Raw genomic sequence first — 23,711 nt, forward strand, 5'->3', positions numbered from 1 at the left:
CATTGTCGCTCAGGTGAGTGTTCAAGTTCTCCTGGTACCGAGCCAGTTCCTGCGGAATCTTCAGTTTCTCTGTGTCAAAGAGTTTTGCTCTTGCTCCCATTTCCTTTTTGGTGTTCGAGATCTTTGCTCTAACTTTTCCACACACTAGGAAATGGTCTGAGTCTACATTAGCCCCTCTGTATGTCCGGACGCTCATTAGATCCGATCTGTGCCTGTTGTCTATCAAAATATGGTCTATTTGGTTTATTGTGCACCCATCCGGGGGTTTCCAAGTTCCCTTATATATATATCCTTACGGCGAAACATTGTGCTACCAATAACCATATTTAGTGACGCTGCACAGTTAATTAGTCGGGTACCATTGTCATTACTTTCATTGTGAAGACTATGTTTTCCGACAATGGCAGTGTAGATCTCCTCCCGTCCTATTTTGGCATTTAGATCACCGAGTATTATTTTGACATCGTGATTTGGGCAACTGTTGTACGTGCTTTCTAACGCATCGTAGAAGTCCTCTTTTTCTTCATCCGACTTATCCTCTGTAGGGGCATGTACACTTATAAATGAGTAATTGAAGAAACTTCCTCTAATTCGCAGTCGCATGATCCTTGGGTTGACTGGTTCGAACCCAATAATTAAATGTTTCACTCGTTTGCTTACGATGAATCTAGTCCCAAAGTGATGTTCACTATCATGGCAGCTATAGAGTATAGTGCAGGCTCGTTTCTCCATCACTCCTTGACCTATCCATCGCATCTCCTGTAGGGCCGTAATATCACATTGGTATTTTATGAGTTGTTCTGTAAGGAGTTTAAGTGCTCCTGGTCGATAGAGTGATAATGTATTCCATGTTCCAAATCGTATTTCCTTAAAGCGTTTGCCAGGTTGTCTGAGTTTAGTGTCCGGTTTCCGAGGCTGTTGGTGTGGTTTCGTAACAATGTGTTTTTTTACGGGATGAGGTTGTTAGCCCCACGCCCAACACCCTTTCGGAGGGCCATTTCTTCGTTCTCCGTTAGCCCTGACTACACCTTCCACCAGGGTTGACTACCTGATCTTAGGTGTAGTTGCTCAGGTTTCCAGGGTTCACCACGTGGAGGTAGAGATAGGAATTGAGTAGGAGAGGCTATGCGACACTATCAGGATACAGTGTCGTGCGGTACGCATTCACTACCCCATTAGAGCCGGGTACTTCAGCTTGTAATAGATAAAAAAATATTCTTCTATCTGTAAGACATCTGAAATAAAATTGTGTATGATTTAATGGCATAATTTTAGATATTTTATATATGAAAGAATATTTTTTATCTTTGATCTATTATGGTTTGGTAGGCAGGGTTCAATTTGTATTCTTAGTTCAATAAAAACAAATAAGTATGTCTGACAAAGCTTAGTGTGCACTAATTATGTTGGATCTCTACTAGGGATTCCAATCCCGGGATCCTGAGCTATTTTCGATACCTATGAATCCCGGGATTGATAAACATAATCCCGGGATTTCGGGATTGATTTTTTTATCAATTTTTATGGAAAATAAAATAAAAGCGAAAATATAACAGAAAAAATACTTTTAATAAAAACTAATTACATTAGAAATAAACTGAGTTTGAATGAAATTTGATTTATACCCATGTGTAGGTTGCCGATTCATTTTATTTTTTCACGTAAATTATTAAAAATGGAAAGATTGGAAAAAAACAATGCTTCGCACTTTTAACAAAGTAATTCCATCATGATATCATACGTTTTACGGCAGTTTCAAATTTGTCTGACTAATTAGATTTATGAAGCGGAAAGGTCATAAGTACGCCATGATTATTTGCTTTGATATTTTAAATCTCGCTAATCCATTCATCAAGTTTTTACTATCAGAAACAGCAATCTCCTATTAAATTCACATTATTATTTAAATTACAATATTATTTACTCCGTTAAACTTGTGTATTTCCAAGATTCGACGTATAAAATATTAACAATAAATGTCTTAAATTGTACGAATTATAGGTACTAGATTTATTTTTGACCGATTTTATCAATGTTTTTTGTAAATATAAAAATTGTATATTAACAATGGAAGAAATGCCAATCCCGGGACCAGTCCCGGGATCCCGGGATTGTCAAATTGTAATCCCGAAATCCCGGGATCAGAATTTTGCCTCGGGATTGGATTCCCTAATCTCTACAGCCTACCTACCCTTCGTCGCTGCAGATTATAATATAATGTAGTGTTTATTTACATAGAATAGTATAATATTATCTTATATAATACACTACTATTATAATAAGAGTATGTTATTAATTATTAGAAATTAACATTGTAATATATTTTCCTTGGTGGTGTTTTCAGTATTCAAAAATAAATTGTGCTCGATTATTATTTAAAAATATTATTAAAATGTGTTTGACATGGATGAAAAAAATAGAGTTTTTGATCTTCTGACGTGCATATTAGGCTGCGCGCAGACGGCAAAGCGAAGTTTCGGATTCATCCGCCAAACGTCGTTTGCGTTTTGTTTCCGGGCCGATTGCGATTCAAATGCGTCAATATCTCGACGATGCTGTCCAAGAGAAAACACAGATTTCAAGGGGATTCATAAACGCCTTTTTTTTGAAACTGCACCCTGCTGCGAGAGTATTTATCTTTCATTACAGTGGCGTACAAGGGTAAATAAATAAATATAAAAATATCAGTACCTACCTACATACATATTGTATTGTACCTACCAGTGGCGAAGGGTGGAGGTAGGCTGTTGAGATCCGCCATAAATATTGCACACTAAACTTTGTCAGTTATACATACTTGTTTTCATTGAAATAAGACTACATTTTACAGATGGTGATGGTAAGTTTTTAAAATTCAATTAAACCCAGCGAAAACCAAGCCATAATAGGTAACAGTCAAAAAATACTCGTATATCTATAAAATATCTAAGATTATGCAATTAAATCATACATAAAATTGGATATTTTATAGATAGAATAATATTTTTTATCTATTATAGTTTGGTTTAGGCATAGCTTGATGAATTAAAAAAATGAACCAACAATATGTATAATACGTACTTATTCTTAATCTAACGAAAACAAATAAGTAAGAATGAAAAAATGTGCATAATTTTGTCATATCGCCTAAAATATACCAATACTATTATGGTTTGGTAAGACAGGGTTTAATTGATTTTTAAAATCCAACCAATACCATTTGTAAATTATATTATTTCAATAAAAACATAAGTATACATTTCACTGAAAAAGGTTATTGTGCACTATTTATGGCGGATCTTAACAGCCTACTTCCACCCTTCGCCACTGGTACCTACATTTATTTTCCCACTATTGCTTCTTTTGGAACTGGACTGTTTTATATCGAAAGCGTTTTGAAAATTACCTATTATTGAGCCTTTTATGTATCATTATAAGCTTTGTCTGATCAATACTATCGACCGAGGGTACTTGATGGAGTTTGAATTTAAATTCTAATTGATTTAAGTTTTGTACTATATTATTTATTTATACAATTATAAGTTAATACACGAAGAAAGGGTAAAAACCTTATTACCTAGATACCTACTAAGTAAAGGATTAAGTAGGTATAAAAACATAATATTTTGAATAATTTGAATATTTGCAGTGTTTCTAAAAACATGTTGTAAATACTATTAATACATTCGGTAGGTAAGCAGTTTTACAAAATAAAATAAAAAGTTGTGACACAGCACAGCTATGAGAAGAAGTTTATCACCAGAAGAAAGGCTCGCCATAACCATTATTATTTATTTTGTAGTATGTACTTATTTAATTAATTTTTTTATTAGTTGACACTTTTATCTTCTATAGATACAATAAAATGGAAACGGGTACTAATAATAATATATTGAAGTGAGAATAATGAATACCTACCTACTATTATTGATAGGTATGTGCCTGTGTACTTATATAGGTATATGTATATTTATATTAATTATTGTTTTTTTGTTATAATATATTAGTTGCGATTACTGACAATAAAATTTAGATAATTTATCTATTCAGCCGCTACAGTACCATATTAAATTACATATTTAAAAAAAGTTGGCAGTTATCAATTCAAAACACCTCATAAAAAATAGATTGAAATTTTAGTAGTTACACTAACACAAAATTACCTGATATAGTCTCATTAAAATAGCTATCTTTTTAATAATATTAAAATTTATTTATTTATTTATTATTATTTATAAAAAAAAAAGAGTATTACGGCATTACAGCTTTTGGCCAATGCGCCATAATACATAATACATATAAATATATAAAAATATCTTAATTACAAATAACAACTAATATGACAAGAAAGTGGAAAAGACAGCATGTGTAAATATTAAAGAAATATGACAATATATACAATTATAAATTTATCCTATTTAAAACGTCTACAAACATTATATAATTAATAAAAAACAAATCAACCTTTATGGTGCCATCAAATAAGCTAATTGCACGATACACAGCATCATGAAACATAACATCTGTCCTGCGACGAGGTATCTTGAAGACCGTGGAGCTGCGAGTGATATTGGTGGGAACATGAAAATTAATATTTGCCAGTATATGCGGATTGTAAATGAACCCACGAAGAAGTAAAAAGAAATGCTTTAAAAGAACAATCACTCTTCGGGTAGACAGGGATTGCATTGATAGCATACCCAGAAGAAAACGAGTCGGGAAATTCATTTTATTGTCATTATCATAAGGAAAGAACCCGTATGTTCTTAAGTAGAGAAATCTAAGAAATCTATTGTGGACTCGATCCAGCTTAATTGTGTGCATGAACCTATTAGGACTCCAAATAATGCTGGCATATTCAAGAATACTCAACACAAATGATACGTATAATGTACGTAGCACTCGGACGTTTTCGAATGATTTTGAAACCCTCATAACAAAACCAAGCATTTTGCTAGATCTAGTACTGATGTTAAGAATATGCTGATTGAAAGTGAACTTTGTATCATACAATACTCCCAAATCTTTTATCTCCGTTACCCTACTCAATATTATACCAGACAATGTGTATGGGAACAATAAGGTGTGCCTTGAACGATTGAATGAAATAATATTACATTTGGAGGTAGCGAATTCAAGTTTATTTAAGATAGACCATTGCGAGATAGCATCTAGGTCAGACTGCAACATCGCACAGCATAATGGGGTTTCAATAGTTCGAAAAAGTTTAAGATCATCTGCGAATAGCAACCAAGAAGAATTGGTTATAACTTTGACAATATCATCAAAAAATATTAAAAACAAAATTGGGCCAAGATTTGAACCTTGAGGAACACCAGAGTTTGTTCTAAAAATCCGCGATTCATTCCCATGGTAATCAACAAATTGACGGCGATTTTTCAAATAAGAAGCAAAAAAACATATTATACTATATGACGCGCCAAATGTACAAAGCTTTTGTAATAAAATATCGTGATCAACACGATCAAATGCCTTGGAAATATCTGTGTACACAGAATCAACTTGAATTGACTTATCCATAGAATTTGAAATAAAATTATTATACACTATAAGATTTGTTACTGTGGACCGCCTAAGTCGAAAACCATGCTGCGAATCGGAGAGGCGAGAGTCTATTTGACGGTTGATGTTTATATGTAATATCGATTCAAATAATTTACATGGAGCCGAAAGAACTGCTATTGGCCTATAGTTAGAGATCTCTGATCTAGATCCCTTTTTATGAAGCGGCCTTAGGCGGGTTATTTTCCATGCATCAGGAAAAGTGCTGGATGCTATGATTAAATTAAATATATGTTTAAGCGGAAAGGATATATGTTCGTAACAGCCCTTAACCACATAAGGTGGCAAGCCATCTGGACCAAATGAACTTTTGGGAGACAAATTTGAAAACCCATATTCCATATCTTTCTCGTCAAACGCTGAGATTTGAATATCTTGCGTTGCAGACGAAGGACCAGCAGAATCGGGGTCAAGTAGCGGTTCTATTGAGCTATAAAGTGATTCAAAATGCTTAGCAAATGCATCAGATATAACATGGTTCTCTATAGGATCATTATTCAACGTCATCATGGCATTGTCTTTTGTAGTACTAAATGTAGCTATTGAATTCTAAGCAATAGTATTCTATTGGAAATATGAACAGATTTTAAGGGGAGATATTTCAAATGTTTATTTATAATATGTTTTAAATGTTTATTTGATAAAAGATACAATAGGTATAATAATATATTACATTGTTCTAACAAATTATATACAAAAAATCTATAAAATATTTTAATTAAATTATATTTGTTTTTCCCCATTGCATAAACGCCACTGTGAAATTCTTGATGACACTAATTAAGAAAGAAGGAGGATTTTTTCAAATTTTTCGGACTAAAGTAATAAATTATGTCGTACAATATGTGCCTTATTGTGTTCGGCCCCTTGTGACCCCTAAAGAATTTATTTATTGCACTATCCGAAGAATAAAAAAAAACCTTTTTTTTGTCTCAAGAGTCCAGTGGCGAACTAAGATAAATAAAATATAAAAAAATATAACATGTAAACAACACCTACATATTATTAAGTATTTCTTTTTTACCATTTTACGTAAATTTAATTTTTCCATTATTGCTTGATTTGGAAGAGAATTGTTTACGAGAAATGACATTTTAATACGCTTACCTACCGAATGTATTAATAGTATTTACAACAGGTTTTTTAGAAACACTGCAAATAATCAAATTATTCAAAATATTATGTTTTTATACGTAATCCTTTACTTAGTAGGTATGTAGGTAATAAGGTTTTTACCCTTTCTTCGTGTATTAAGTTATAATCTTTTTTTATTGTACCTATTAATAAGCAAGAATTTGATGTCAATGTGTATTTGCCATTGGCGAGTGCGCAAGATGCTGAAAGGCAAAAGCCTGGTCGCAAAAAATACCCAAATGGAATAGTACAAAACTTAAATTAATTAGAATTTAAATTCAAACTCCATCAGTACTTATTATTATTAATTATTATTAATCAGACAAAGTTGATGATGATACATAAAAGGCTCAATAATAGGTAATTTTCAAAACGCTTTCGATATAAAACAGTCCAGTACCAAAAGAAGCAATAGTGGGAAAATAAATGTAGGTACCAGTGGCGAAGGGTGGAAGTAGGCTGTTAAGATCCGCCATAAATAGTGCACAATAACCTTTTTCAGTGAAATGTATACTTATGTTTTTATTGAAATAATATAATTTACAAATGGTATTGGTTGGATTTTAAAAATCAATTAAACCCTGTCTTACCAAACCATAATAGTATTGGTATATTTTAGGCGATATGACAAAATTATGCACATTTTTTCATTCTTACTTATTTGTTTTCGTTAGATTAAGAATAAGTACGTATTATACATATTGTTGGTTCATTTTTTTAATTCATCAAGCTATGCCTAAACCAAACTATAATAGATAAAAAATATTATTCTATCTATAAAATATCCAATTTTATGTATGATTTAATTGCATAATCTTAGATATTTTATAGATATACGAGTATTTTTTGACTGTTACCTATTATGGCTTGGTTTTCGCTGGGTTTAATTGAATTTTAAAAACTTACCATCACCATCTGTAAAATGTAGTCTTATTTCAATGAAAACAAGTATGTATAACTGACAAAGTTTAGTGTGCAATATTTATGGCGGATCTCAACAGCCTACCTCCACCCTTCGCCACTGGTAGGTACAATACAATATGTATGTAGGTAGGTACTGATATTTTTATATTTATTTATTTACCCTTGTACGCCACTGTAATGAAAGATAAATACTCTCGCAGCAGGGTGCAGTTTCAAAAAAAAGGCGTTTATGAATCCCCTTGAAATCTGTGTTTTCTCTTGGACAGCATCGTCGAGATATTGACGCATTTGAATCGCAATCGGCCCGGAAACAAAACGCAAACGACGTTTGGCGGATGAATCCGAAACTTCGCTTTGCCGTGTGCGCGCAGCCTTAGGCTGCGCGCACACGGCAAAGCGAAGTTTCGGATTCATCCGCCAAACGACGTTTGCGTTTTATTTGCGTTTTATTTGCGAGCCGATTGCGTTTTAAATGCGTGTCAAATGCGTCAATATTTCGACAATGCTGTCCAAGAGAAAACACGGTTTTCAAGGGGATTCATAAACGCCTTTTTTTGAAACTGCACCCTGCTGCGAGAGTATTTATCTTTCATTATAGTGGCGTACAAGGGTAAATAAATCAATATAAAATCAGTACGTAATATTGCATTATACCTACATTTATTTTCCCACTATTGCTTCTTTTGGAGCTGGACTGTTTTATATCGAAAGCGTTTTGAAAATTACCTATTGTTGAGCCTATTATATACCATCATCATCAATACTATCGACCGAGGGTACTTGATGGAATTTGAATTTAAATTCTAATTGATTTAAGTTTTGTACTATTATTATTTATTAATACAATAAAAAAAGATTATAAGTTAATACACGAAGAAAGGGTAAAAACTTTATTACCTAGATACCTACTAAGTAAATGATGAAGTATAAAAACATAATATTTTGAATAATTTGAATATTTGCAGTGTTTCTAAAAAAACCCGTTGTAAATACGATTAATACATTCGGTAGGTAAGCGTATTAAAATGTCATTTCTCGTAAACAATAGTTTTCTCGTTGTGCAATATGTTGGGAGTATAATAATATTAACTAATGAGAGATGTCACCAACTGTAACTACTCACTAAATAAAAAAAAAACGAATAAACAATGTTAAGGTATAGTTCGTAATATGCAAATTTAAATAATTTTTGATGAATATCTATATACCTATACCGAAAATATTTATATAAGTACCTATAGATACGTATTGAATTACCCACCTACCTATTCATATTATATGAAATACATATTTAAAATAACACCCTTCTTTTGGGAAGAATACAAGTAGGTATGCATTTGGTTATATTCGATATTAAATAAGTATGTATCTTTAATAGAATCATGCCTCCTTTTTAGTAGTAGAATCTTTATGTAGGTATCGAATCTATAAAATATTTTTATTAAATTTAATCTGTTTTTAAGCGTGAAGGCTCGCCATAACTATAAGGTAAACTAAACCATTATTATTTATTTTGTAGTAAGTATGTACTTCTTTAATTATTTTTTTTATTAGTTGACACTTTTATCTTCTATAGATACACTAAAATGGAAACGGGTGCCAATAATAACATATTGAAGTGAGAATAATGAATACCTTCCTACTACTATCGATAGGTATGTTCCTGTGTACTTGTGTAGGTACATGTATATTTATATTAATTATTGTTTTCGTGTTATAATATATTATTTGCGATTAATTGATAACAAAATTTAGATAATTTATCTATTCACCCGCTACAGTAAAATCTATAAAATATTTTAATTAAATTATATCTGTTGCTCTACATTGCATGAACGCCACTGAAGCAATGGAGTAATTAATTATGTCATACAATACGTGCCATGAATATACTACCTACCACATGTTCTTTTAAATCTTCCCATTTAGGCCAGGACCGAACTTTTGAAAGCTGAAAGTTATGGGGGCGCGTATTAAGAAATATTACTGATTAACCACATAATTATGTTCAGAAAGGCCTAATAAATTTTATTTACCAATGACAAACTCATGACCGGATGAGTGGGTATTTTTCATTAAAAACTTGGGTATAATGTAAAGGTTTAAGCCTACGCAATCTGCACCTAGCACATTGTCATATATAATAATATGAAGAATGTTAAATCTCAGTCGGTTCCATGACAAAACAGGATAGTGACACAACAGAACATGACAAAACAGAACACCTGGAGAAAACCTGGCTGTTCTGTTTTATCATGTTCTGTATTGTTATTGTTGTCGAAGTCATGATGAATTGTTTGCAACCAGAAAGATTCACTTGAATGATTAATGCTTATTTGGACTATGTCTGCATTTGCGTATAGCTAACAAAAATCCGCATGAAAGTCATTAAAAATAATTTCTACACTATGAAAATATCATCGAATTAAAAAACGCTTTCGATATAATATAACAGAATTCTATTCCAAATCAAGCAATAGTGGAAAAAATAAATATAGGTAAAATGGTAAAAAAGAAATACTTAATTTATGTAGGTAATGTTTACATATTATATTTTTATATTTTATTTATCTTAGTTCGCCACTGGCGACAAAAAAAAGGTTTTTTTTAATTCTTCGGATAGTGCAATAAATAAATTCTTACATAATAACACTAACGGTGAAAACAAAAAGTACTAATATCCATAATAACTATAAGTTGGCGAACACAATAAGGCACATATTGTATGACATAATTTATTACTTTAGTCCGAAAAAATTAAAAAAATCTTACTTCTTTCTTAATTAGTGTCATCAAGAATTTCACAGTGGCGTTAATGCAATGGGGAAAACAGATATAATTTAATTAAAATATTTTATAGGTTTTTTGTATATAATTTGTTAGAACAATGTAATATATTATTATACCTATTGTATCTTTTATTAAATAAACATTTAAAACATATTATTCATAAACATTTGAAATATCTCCCCTTAAAATCTGTTCATATTTCCAATAGAATATTATTGCTTAGAATTCAATAGCTACATATTAAAAAGATAGCTATTGTAATGAGACTATATCAGGTAATTTTGTGTTAGTGTACCTACTAATATTTCAATCTATTTTTTATGAAAGGTGTTTTGAATTCATAACTACCAACTTTTTTTGAATATGTAATTGAATAATATGGTACTGTAGCGGCTAAATAGATAAATTATCAAAATTTTATTGTCAATTAATCGCAACTAATATATTATAACAAAAAAACAATAATTAATATAAATATACTTGTACCGATACAAGTACACAAGCACATACCTATCAATAGTAGTAGGTGGGTATTCATTATTCTCACTTCAATATATTATTATTAGTACCCGTTTCCATTTTAGTGTATCTATAGAAGATGACAGTGTCAACTAATAAAAAAATTAATTAAATAAGTACATACTACAAAATAAATAATAATAGTTTAGTTTACCGTATAGATATGGCGAGCCTTTCTTCTCGTGAAATACTTCTTCTCATAGCTGTGCTGTGTCACAACTTTTTATTATATTTTGTAAAACTGCTTACCTACCGAATGTATTAATAGTATTTACAACAGGTTTTTAGAATACTGCAAATATTCAAATTATTCAAAATATTATGTTTTTGTACTTAATCCTTTACTTAGTAGGTATCTAGGTAATAAGGTTTTTACCCTTTCTTCGTGTATTAACTTATAATCTTTTTTTATTGTATTAATAAATAATAATAGTACAAAACTTAAATCAATTAGAATTTAAATTCAAACTCCATCAAGTACCCTCGGTCGATAGTATTGATGATGATGGTATATAATAGGCTCAACAATAGGTAATTTTCAAAACGCTTTCGATATAAAACAGTCCAGCTCCAAAAGAAGCAATAGTGGGAAAATAAATGTAGGTATAATGCAATATTACGTACTGATTTTATATTGATTTATTTACCCTTGTACGCCACTGTAATGAAAGATAAATACTCTCGCAGCAGGGTGCAGTTTCAAAAAAAGGCGTTTATGAATCCCCTTGAAAACCGTGTTTTCTCTTGGACAGCATTGTCGAAATATTGACGCATTTGACACGCATTTAAAACGCAATCGGCTCGCAAATAAAACGCAAATAAAACGCAAACGTCGTTTGGCGGATGAATCCGAAACTTCGCTTTGCCGTGTGCGCGCAGCCTTAAATGAAGATTAGTGCATGCAGAGTTTGTCAGCTCTGCAGGTGGAAATAATCTCATTTCTACATACTGTCAAAAATTGAAATATCCTCTTTCTTTTTTTATCCACCGCCATAGCAGTGTGGTCTGCCAACCCCCATCCCATATTTACAGTTGTAACATAATATAATCATCAGCCAGGATTGATCCACTGTTGAATGAAGGCCTCCCCTAGGTCTCTCCACTCTTCTCGGTGCCTATTTCTTTACTGCCACGTATATCCATCTAACTTTATGATCTCTTATGCCCAGAGGGTTTTGTGTGTTTGAACCCGGAGCATGGTCTCATAGATTGAGCAAGTGACTAACATACACTTCTAATAAAATAAAGAAACCTCTTTGTGAGGCGACCAAGATCCACATCGGATTGTAAAGCTAATCAAAAAAATATTCGTTACATTAATAATTATACATTCATGTATATTAATTATATCTATCATTGATTATTAGTACAAAGGTAGGTAACGCTTTGGTTAGCACCGTGCATTTATGTACTGGCCACCTAGTATGAGATTATACTGTAAGAATTTCAATGTTGATGTAGGTAAGTACCTACAACTATTTTGTCAATGGTTTGGTCCTATTATTATGTTGATGACTTCCGTAATCTCACTCGTGTTTCTTTCTTTCTCATCCATTTGAAAATATGTTGAAGAATGAGCTACATGTAAGTTGTTAAAGTAACCATCAGTGTTGCCATCTTTTTGTCACCGAATTATAGTACGCGGTCCAAGAAATTATAGTATTTCGGAAATAATATAGTACGCATTGTCATATGTTGGAAATGTATAGGTTTTTTGCTTCTCACCAAAATAAATAACGTAGAATTTGAAAAATTCCGAGACATGCTTTTATTTGGAAACCTTTTTCTACCAAAAACGCATACCGACGAATTCAAGAAATTTTATTTCCAAGGCTTTTTCACATTTTCGAAAAACAAAATCCAGGTTCTCCAAATTTTCTTATTTGACGAAATTTTAGTACATTGCATCAATTTATACGACAGAAATATCGAAATTTTACTACCTTTTGTGTATTTTTCCGATATTCAAAATTATAGTAAGTATTTTGGGCGTACTATACCTGTTTTATATCGTACATAGTACGCGGACCAAAATTATAGTACAAATACTATAATTATAGTATGGTTGGCAACACTGGTAACCATTGATATATTATGTACTTTATATATTATATTAATATTACCTACCTACGCAATTTGTATTTAGTAATACTAAATTTGATTTACCTGAAGCATGGTCATCTAGGGGTTTGTAAAGGTCTGATTCTTCTAAATCTCTTTTATATCCTTTCTTGAATGTGTCGTATACCCATCTACATAACAATATAGAAACAGGTTTCATTAATATTTAGATTAGCAGGTTATTCGGGGAAAATATTAAGAGCCATTTGTATATTATTAGCAAATTACGCAGTGGCGACTAGTAAGTCTCCGACAACCGAACATGTGCCTGGGTGCAAGTAACCGCGTGCGGAAAATGTGATTTTGATTTTGATGAATACCGACAACTGATCGACAGTGCGTAATGGGCCTAAAGATTGTTAAATTCTTATACCTACCCTCTATATATACTATAATACCCTTTCACATAGCTACTCGTACATGTTGTAAGCAATCATAAATCATAATTAAGAATTATAAAATAACTTAGGTAGGTATTTTATTTTACCTGTCAATGAATTTTATTAAAATTTACATCTAGATTTTAACTTTTTTTTTTTTACAAAAATCTAATTAAGTGAAATCAACATTTTTATTATTTTTTGACGTTCGGTGAAACGTCTGTTCACTTATGTACCTTCCTATACCTATTAATTGTCATACCACTAAAGTGTACCTACAAGTAGAGTTGGGTATTTCAATTTCAATTTCCCGAAATGATGAAATTTTGAATTCTCGAGATTCGGGATTTCCAGAAAAGAATTCTCGAGAAATCGGGAGATTTAAAATAAACCTGTAAAAATCCTAAAATCAATGTAAAAACAGACAAATTCTAAAAAATATGATTTTTTTATTCATGTATACGACAAACAAAATAGAAGTAGGAAAACAAAAATAATTCTAAACATTACTTATAAATCATAAAAAATAGAATTTCAAAAAACACAGACTTGTCAATCGCTGCGTCTGACAATCGCGTACGCTTTTGAGACACAAAATTCCCTGATTTTGCAAAAATTGCGCTCATTTTGTGTCGACGTTGGCTTAATTGTGTCAGTCCTTGAACGTTTTGTGTTTTCTGTCCACTTTTTTTCATATAGATAATCGTTTTTTCAATTAATATTTGATAATAAAGAAATCCCGAATCCCGAGAAAAGATTCTCGAGATCCGGGATTTCCCGAAATGTTAAAAATTTCAATTCTCGAGATTCGGGGTGGAAAATCTCAAAATTTTCTCGAGAATCCCCGTCGGGAAATTTCCGAAACCCAACTCTACCTACAAGTGGCTGACGGCTAACTATATGCCTATATTCCTCTTCTGAGACCTACATAGAATTCATTATTTATTTAACATACATATCTTTAAAACACCACAGATATATAGATATCTACCTACTAGAAAAAATCTCATTTGACACCCGACAGGATTTCAACCTGTATAACCACTGGTATCGCGCCAATGCGCTTTTACCAAAATTCTACGAGCTTTGCGATTTTTTCAAATGCGATTTTTTTCTAGTAGTCTGAGGTGTTTTCAAATTATATATTATGTTCAATAAATAAAATGATTCACATATTTTGTGAATTATTTGTTGAATAAAAGAAATCGTTTATTAAATTATTGGCAAATTCAAGTACGTTATAACTAAATATTTGGCGAGAGCTGGGGCGGCGGTTAGTAATTAGGGTAATTAATGATACATTAATTATTTAAAACACAAAAACCGATAATTAAAAATAATGTAATTTGATAAGCATTTCATGTAGGAACTAGTACTTAAAATCATCGTAAAACTAGGATGCCCGTAGCTTAATTGATTAAAGCACATTGGCGTGATACCAGTGGTTGAATAAAAGAAATGGTTTATTTAATTCATTATTTTATATAGGTACCACTCTTCTGTCACACACAAGGATGGATTTACAATACTTACGGCTAAAGAGGCTATACTCTATATGGCTAAGGCCACCAAATTCCCAAGGCAAATGGCCATTTTCAAAAATATTTCAAAAATATTTAAGTACGTAATACCATCGGCAAAATCGATTCAGTTCATTTGCTCTAATATCAATATAATTGAAACTATTAAAAATATTGAATTTTGATAAAACTTTTTTGGCCCAATTACGCTTTCGAATTATTAATGTTGTATTAGGCCAAATTCAGGCATAAATCCGGCCATGCCTATCTACCCATATATGCATTTTGCATACCGTCCTATGCAGTGATGGGTTTAGGGCCCCAGGCCCGAGGCACGAAGCACTAAGTGATTTTGAGGCCCCCGCGATAAAAAATAAATAAAAACCATTAATTGTAACCACCAATTGTACAACCAACGTACCTAGTAAAAATAGCAATGTAGATATCTCTTTCCTAGAATAACACCCTGTAACTACAAAATATGATCATTGAAGAAGAGGACAATAATGACACATAATACCTAATATTAAGTTATTTTTTGCGTATAAATAAGTGATTGAGTTGAGTGGTCGTGTTGTAGGTATGGTATTGTTAGTTGCAGGGATTTTGTTATGATTTGGACACCTAATATTTTTTTAAATTTTCGGTGGGTATAATTTAAGAATATTATAACTAGTTAAAACTATATCGAGCCCCCATTTTAAATCTTTTGATAAATCGATCGCGTCATCTGGCGTTAAAGAAAATCGCCGCTTAACCGGATATATTTAATCCTTAGATATTATACTTATTTAATTAAATTTAAAGAAAAATGGTCTTACGAATATGTGATTGATGGGAAAAATCTTGAATGTACATGAGAATAACTTTGATTGAGTTTGTTATTATTTGTATTCATGGTGAATATTCCTTTTTTTTTATTTATCACTTCGTGCTATTAATTATTATCTGTAAACACGCATTTCACTGTTATATTAAATTATCATTTAATTCACTGGCTTTTTTATCACAATAGTTCATGGACACATAACATAATCGGTGTCGGTAGATACCTACCGATGTTGGCACTGCTTCATTTGAATTTCGCGTTTTTTGAAAACTATAAGAAGAGGTGATAACAATGAATTATTAAGTTAAATAAGTTTACAGTGTACACAGTGAATACAATTAAATGATACTAAATATGGAAGTGATAATATCACTAAAGTTAGCATACATCTTATCATCTTATCAATCACAATCTTTCTTTATCAAATAATGAAAAATGTAAATAATAATAATAATCATTTTAAATTGGCTAGTGCCGTATTACAATTAAGATAAAGTCTGCTAAAACAACGGTTCACAAAATAATATGTAGATATTCACTCTTTATAATTATTAATAGCCAGTAAATACTCATAGGCTTTTCTGTTAATTATGTCGAAGAAGCAATACGAAACACCTCACTGGTTGACGATTTTGTCGACTACTAAAAAACGACTACCAATTGATTGAACATCAATTCAAAATTACGATATATTACAATAATGATGTTCCTAACCAGTCATGGACACGGAAAGATAAACATGTTTTTTTCTGACTCTACTCACATCAAAACCATTTTAGTCTATATTTTATATTTGTTCAGTTGTAGTAATTAATTTTGTCTTCGAAGGTACATACGTACCATATATACGAACACCACACTTTATGCATAAGTATTGTATTTTCAAAATAAAGAAACTGTATAATTTTTATATAAGTATATATATTATATTATATATATCAAATAATAATATTATATATTATACCTATGTATATATATGGGTATATAATATTATGTTCAGATAGAACATTATTATTAAAAAAAAAAAATTTAGATGCCTATTTACTTTAAGATCTGGCAATAACTACATAAACTATTAATTAATTAATGTAGGTAGGTACCTACAAGTAGCAGCACTCAACCTGAAACACGTAATTTTTAACTAGCAACAGTTAGGTACGTTGTTGCGGGGATGAAAAGTATCACCCATAATAAGATAAATTCGTTAACTTTATAATATCATATTAGGTCGAAACTGATTTTTAATCTATTTAGCGTACCTATTTGAAATGACTTTTTGTTTGACATTTAAAAATTGATCTTTATCTTGATTTGAATTCCGTGGTCAAAAGGAGAATTATTGGTAGGTATATGGTATATGTCACAAAAGTCTTATTTTGCAGGAGAATTATTTTAAGCTTAAAAGTTGAATATCAAATCAGATATTTTTTACGGATTTTTTGTTTTATACATACAACATAAACACAATGTTTATGTAATTTGTATACTTTTTCATTTTTAATAGCAATTTGTCTAAAAATGACATAGGTATACCTATTCTCCTATTATTTTCATAATCTGGTGTAGACTAGCACTTAAATAAATATGGAATTGATAGTTATAAAAAGAAAATTATGTGTCATAAAAGTTTTAATTTATTCGTGAAGTGACAATAAAATTTGTTATAGTTACAGTTTTGTGGAATGTGGAATGATAAATTTTATATTTTACAGTTTTACACATTTGAAATATTCAGAAGGAATATACAATTATTGAACACTATAAAGTACCTACTACTACATAATATTGAAAAGAGTTTTGGTTGTCAAAAGTGCATCAGACTGGCATTATCTGGCAGACTCTATTTAGGCACCGTTCAACCTCTTCGGGTACCTATAGGTAGGTATAGGTATGTCACTGATTCAGATAGCACCGCAGTATTAATTGTACGCTACAGCGAATTGGGAGTAGAGGTATAAGTCACATAACATTGTTCTCATTTTTGACATTAAACTCAATTAAACCGAAATCAAATGTCGATAACAGGCATTAGCAATTTTTTTCATAACTTGTCTTTGTTCTCCTGATTAGAAGGATCGAAATTTTTAGACATCTGCATACTTAAATCATTTTCGGAATATGTACCACTTCTCCTGCTTGCCACGGAATTATTATGAGATCGTAATCGTACCTATAATCATAATGGGGAAGCCAGAGCAGATCGGATAATATGGGAAAGGTGATTTAAAAGCAGATTGAATATTAAAATCTCAATATACATTTATTACAATATTTGTATTTCATATTCAATCATGTACGACATACGAAAAATAACATCATTACCTAGTCAAATTTAATCAACTCTTAATTAAACAAAAACTAGAACAATGTCTAGATATTACCCGGTTAGCCCTTGTCCATTACAAAAATAGTTTTCACGACCCCCGTATTTTCGTTCACCTGGGTGACTAGTCAGCGCAACACGCCTGACTGTCAGCTACTAGGCGTTGCGACGAGTTGCACCGACTAGTCGGTCGAGTGGGCGAATATACTAAATACGATATACGATACTCGTCGACTCATCTCTTTAAACGCAGGTTGAATATAATTTTCTCACCAACCTAAGCATATTGTACTGTGACGATCTACGACCGTCCATAACGACGACCAGCTCGTTCAATAAAAATATTATAAATCGTACCTATAACTGAAGAAAATCGGATGTGTATAAAATATTGCAATGCTGGCTTCAAAGATTAAACAAATAATGCTTATATACTGTAATTTTTACGATTTTTTGGTTATAGAAGATTGTTATAGTCGTTTGATTTCAGTAACACGCGGGTGTTAAATAATATATATAACAAATTATGTGAGAATTCAGTGTATGTACCTTAACTTACCCCTATCCCGCCTCCTCTCTTCCTAACAGTCTTCAGCTGCGCCGACTTGGACTGTGGTTATGATTAACCACCGGCCGTCGCTCTCGTTGCACCGATCGGACGTCGTCATGGGCGATGACTCTAAATAACAAAACCAACCCCGAAGGGTTATATTTAATATGTTTAAAACTTAAGAAGGGATGACTTCTTATGCCACGCTAGCTCACTGCGTGTTTGGGGAGGTATACACGTTAATATCACAGCGGCAATAGCAAAGTATTCTAGAGTCTAGACTCTAGACGATCCGATTCGCCCAAACCTTCCCTACCTAATTGCATTGCAATTAGAAAAAATATTGTATACCTACCTTAGAATCGAATCACTTAATTTTCATCTTTATCACAGTTAAATAAATAGGTATCTAAAGTTAGATTTATTTACTTAATTTGTTTTGATTTCAAAAGAGTTTAAACATGAAAAGTTATTATTTATTTATGGCATGGCGAATGGATGTCAAGAAATCGAGTTGATGTGGAGACAGCAGTTTAGTATTTTCGTAGAATGAATTAATTTTATGTAAAAAAAATTACATTCAGAATTATCTACTTAATTTAACATTTATTTGTGATAAATTTAATATGTTTGTTATCCCCGTACTATTATAGTGTTTTTCAAACTTGTTTGCCGTGAATTTTTGTTAGTTAATGGTTTAGAATATCTATATAAAACTTAAATCTGTTCCTTATTCTTTTATTAAATTCTCAACGTTATCACGTATCAGTAGGTACCTAATCAGTTATCTACCGCAGGTGTTTTCAATATATTCTAGTAGGGAAACACAACATAATTTATGACGCCCATGATTAAGATACATATTATACACAATTAATAAGAGCTCTCCCAGGTGACGCGATTTCATTTGTGCGTAACAACTCGCGCGCTTTCAAGGTACTGGATACCTCATTGACTCGCGGCGTATTAGGTCCCTCTCGCGCGCAAATCGCGAGCGCTCGACAGACTCTCGAGTACGCGCGAGTTGCGCCTTCAAGGAGCTATTGATGTCTGCCGCATCATCTCTCCAGGCGTCGTTTTTTTATTAATTATTATACCCATATATTAATTCCGTCATCTATCTTGTACACTGCGAAGAATATATCTTGCCATTATATCGCGACATATTAAATCTAAAATGAGCCTGAGCCTGAGACATGACTCATTATCTCTGGGGCGATCATAAACATAATACAAAGGCCTCTTTATTTGAATACAAAGGCCTCCTTATTATATACGAGCGCGACACCGGTGTCCCGTCTGAAACGGGCCAAAGTTTAGCACTCACCCAGGGGCTCCGGGTTCAATACCCGGTGAGGTCACAATATATTTATGTGGCTTTCTCAAAGTTTGGGTGTTTACGTGACCGTTTAGCTTCTACTACTGCACCACTGTTTAACTACACGACTGCCATTGGGCCTCATGAGCTGTCGTAGTGTTGAAAATAATATAACATGGTCGTCATAGTATTAGGTACCTACCTATTTATACAGACGGTCACATAATTTAAAAGTTATAAAACGTCGATTTATTTGTGGCACTTGTCAGTAAGTACCGAACTACTTACATTATTTTTTTTAAATTAATGATTATATTAATATAAATATTGCTTTATACAACTAACTACACAGTATCTACCGTCCAGTAACGTTACTGCTGGTTGTAAGATCCTATTGAAAATACACCTACAATCTGCGCTTTAAGTGGACCGGAACGCACCTTCGGTTTGTGAAAACCTCGAGACTTTCTCCTTCTCGTGGAAAAAATAAAAATGGCGCTCCGGCATTTTTTTAAATTAAGTTTAATGAAAAAAAATTACATGTCGTACACACATAATATAGTTTCTACAAACAATAATAAGATGTTGTGTTGCTTGTACCTATATGTACAAAGTTTTTAGGAAATCTTAATAATAACTTAAATTCTCGTTAATGAGAGTTTTGTTCCATTCCATAGGATTTAGGTTTATTATTCCAGGATTCGCCTTCCGACTTCTTCAATCTTCAATGACTGTGAATATTGAATGACATTACTAATTGAAGAAATTAAACGGTCGTAAATACTTAATACATTATTTATAAGTACAAAATATTGACATCCCGGAGGGGTAGACAAACCATGCACAGTGTATAATATGCAACATATTAGAAAGGAATAAAAAATAAGAATACCATTTTTGACAGCATTTTTCGTATTTAGAAAAATTTTGAATCGCTGAAAAACGTTCCTGCCCGAATTTTTAATAGTAGTGCGCATCAGACGTCTGACGGCTGTTATTGCATTTATCTGTAGTAATGTAGGTAGATAGGTATATATGGTATCTATCTATATAGAAAAGAACTCTTTAACACACTTTATAATATTTTAGGAAAATTATCGAGTTCTCCGGTTCATACACTATTCTGTATATAATATATATTGCTGCCTATAATAAACCTACTATATCTACCAGTGGCGCACCCAGGGGGGGAGCCAAGGGGCCCTGGCACCCCCCAAACATGAAAATTATCAGAATGATTTTAAACATTGAAACCGAAAGCCCTATACCTTTGGGCTTAGACAAATAAAAACACGACAAAAAAATTATTTGTAATTCTCCAGCACTCTTTTTAGAAAAATTTCTTAGATTTAAATTTCTAACACAAAAATTTCGAAACACTAATGTCAGGTTTTTTTAGAAACCTAATCCCTAATGGAACTGTCAAAAAATTCTCGGTGTCCACCCGAATTCCGGAGTGGCGTAGGTCATGGCTGGGGAGGGCTGACATGGCTCTATCCTGGGGGCCCGGGCTGTGGGGGGGCCGGCGTGTCGGGTTGACCAGATAAGTGAGATAAACACACATCATAAATTAGCTTTAATATTAAGAAAAGTCGCCTGCGGCGCTATTATACTTCATGGCTATGAACATTTTCAATTATATAATTGTGCAATATATTTTTTGATTATTATGTATCGATACTCGACAGCTCCATTATTAAAGTAGATGTATTAAAAATCGTCAATAATTCACTGTATAGGTACCCTTAATTTGAACTAAAACACAATTTGAAAAACGTTAATGTAGTGTTTCACACTGCCTTTAATCTTAGCGGTAGGTAGGGGGACCGCCAAATATCCTAGCCTGAGGGCCCGTTTCAGGATGTGGGGACCATGGTGTAGGTATACCGATGCAATAGACAAAAGACCGATAAACGTGAAATTAGGCTGTAAAGAAGAAAAAGAGCCTATGGGACTAATTTATATTCTCCGCCTTGGGCCCCCCCCCCAATATTAAATCCTGGGTGCGCCACTGACATCTACTTACGTTTTGGCAGGGCTGAAAATGATCCGGATCACGGCTCCGGTTCGTGAATTCTTGAGACTACCCCTCCACATCGTATAAAGTTTAAAAACTGCGTTCCGTTCGGGAGTTAGTGAGAAAATAATTAAAGTTATTTACTTTGAATGGTGAAAAAGAATAGGTATCTACGATTTAAGTTTTTATGGGGTGTTCTTCACATAAAAGTCTCCTAACCAAAGCGTTACCTTCTTTTCCTGGCGCTACAACCCTATGTGGGTCTTGGCCTCCTCCAGGCTCTGCCTCCATCCACGTCTATCCAGAGTCGCTTCCTTACAGTTTAAGATAGGTACCTAAGGTTTTTCAATTAAACTCGACACTATCCCTCCATCCTGGGCGAGGTCGATGTCTTCGTTTGCCTTCTGGCTTCTCGAATGTCAGTTTCTTTGTCATGTGTGACTCATCCGTCTTGCTTATAAGACCAGTCATCGAAGGCGGTCCAATTTAATGGACAGTATAATGCAAGGCTTCGATCCGTTATTTTTTTTCGTTTCGATTTTCGTTCCAATTCAAGTAAAAATATATATGAAGCGCCTAGTTTCGTTTGCGGGTTTTGAAATTTACCCTAATTTTTGATCATACGTATTAACGGTTTTTGGCGTTTTATAAAGTTCAATCTTTGGCACTTATATAGGTAACAAAAATATCCATCTAAATCATGGGTGGCCAACCCGCGGCCCGCGGGCCGCATGTGGCTCACTGGGTGTCAACTTGTGGCCCGTGGAGCAGTGAGAAAATAAAAATAATATCAAATGCTGCCACTAGATGTGCTAATTTCGCAAATTGAGATTCGATATTGGCTCAAGATTTTAAAAAGCACCGTGTGCTTTTTGCTGCATCTGCAACGCCATTCTCCGTAGGCGTGAATTTATTACCAAGAAATTTACAAATGGAACATTGTGAAATATGTTGCGATGAACAATTAAAGGAGAAATTCCACCAGGTTGGTTTGGAAGAGTTTTACAAAACATATTTGGATAAGGAGAAATATCCTACATTTATCGATATAGAGAACACGAATCACAGATGTGCGTTTGGAAAACATTACTGTTTGCGTGTAGGAACAACCTCACTCGCTATCGATATTGATGCACTTAGTTCTGCCACACAAAATCAAACTTCTCACTAAAATTTATTATTACCACGTTTTTATTAGCTCGTATTCTTGTTTGTCCGGTAAAGATTATTTCTTGTGTCCAGTATTTCTTGTTTGTCCAAAATTTGTATTGGACTATTGAAGATTTTTAACTAACTTCCCGACTAGCTAGACATTTGAAACTTTTAGAATATATCAGAACCGACGACATTGCATTCTTTTAATACTTTTGGCCATCTTTAAGCAGAATTGAATTCATTTTCAGTTAATTCTGTTTTGTATGGAAAATTATTATTGTTGGTTGCCAAGGGGGTCCTAGCAACTAAATTATTAATATATAAGTGCGTTACTATGGAAATCAATATGAAATGTCCAAATGACATTTCAGTATTCTATATTTATTCAGTATTTCTATCAAGTACAATAAAAAGTTTTTATTAATACATAGAATTGTCAAGTTTATTAAAATAAAATTTAAAAACGTGGTACCTATATAAAAAGTTATTTTTATCTTGTAAATATTTCGTTTATTTTTATTATTAAAAAAAGTCTAATCTAATAAATATATTGTTTGATTCTCATTTTT

General features: G+C 32.5%; 1 protein-coding gene across 13 annotated transcripts in view; it reads right to left on the reverse strand.

The window, feature by feature from the left end:
• LOC147072096 (ATP-binding cassette sub-family C member 4-like) overlaps positions 1-16,563 on the reverse strand; it is a 39,174-nt gene extending 22,611 nt beyond the window's left edge. For 2 of the 13 annotated variants that reach the window (XR_015070673.1, XM_085947422.1), the window contains exons 1-3: positions 16,395-16,520; positions 15,772-16,049; positions 13,096-13,181 (exon numbers count right to left, since the gene is read on the reverse strand). Coding sequence is in view for 11 of the 13 variants with exons in the window: in XM_085947422.1 (XP_085803548.1) it covers positions 13,096-13,181; positions 15,772-15,848 (163 nt within the window). In the remaining 2 variants the exon portion in view is untranslated. Of the gene's footprint in view, positions 1-13,095; positions 13,182-15,771; positions 16,050-16,262 lie in introns of all 13 variants that reach the window. The other 11 variants (XM_085947432.1, XM_085947429.1, XM_085947431.1 and 8 more) reach the window with 11 other exon arrangements.
• Positions 16,564-23,711: the final 7,148 nt, after the last annotated feature.

This window comes from Rhyacophila brunnea, unplaced genomic scaffold, assembly GCF_057557595.1.
Source record: "Rhyacophila brunnea isolate RB1 unplaced genomic scaffold, BYU_Rbru_1.0 scaffold_2, whole genome shotgun sequence".
Taxonomy (NCBI): domain Eukaryota; kingdom Metazoa; phylum Arthropoda; class Insecta; order Trichoptera; family Rhyacophilidae; genus Rhyacophila; species Rhyacophila brunnea.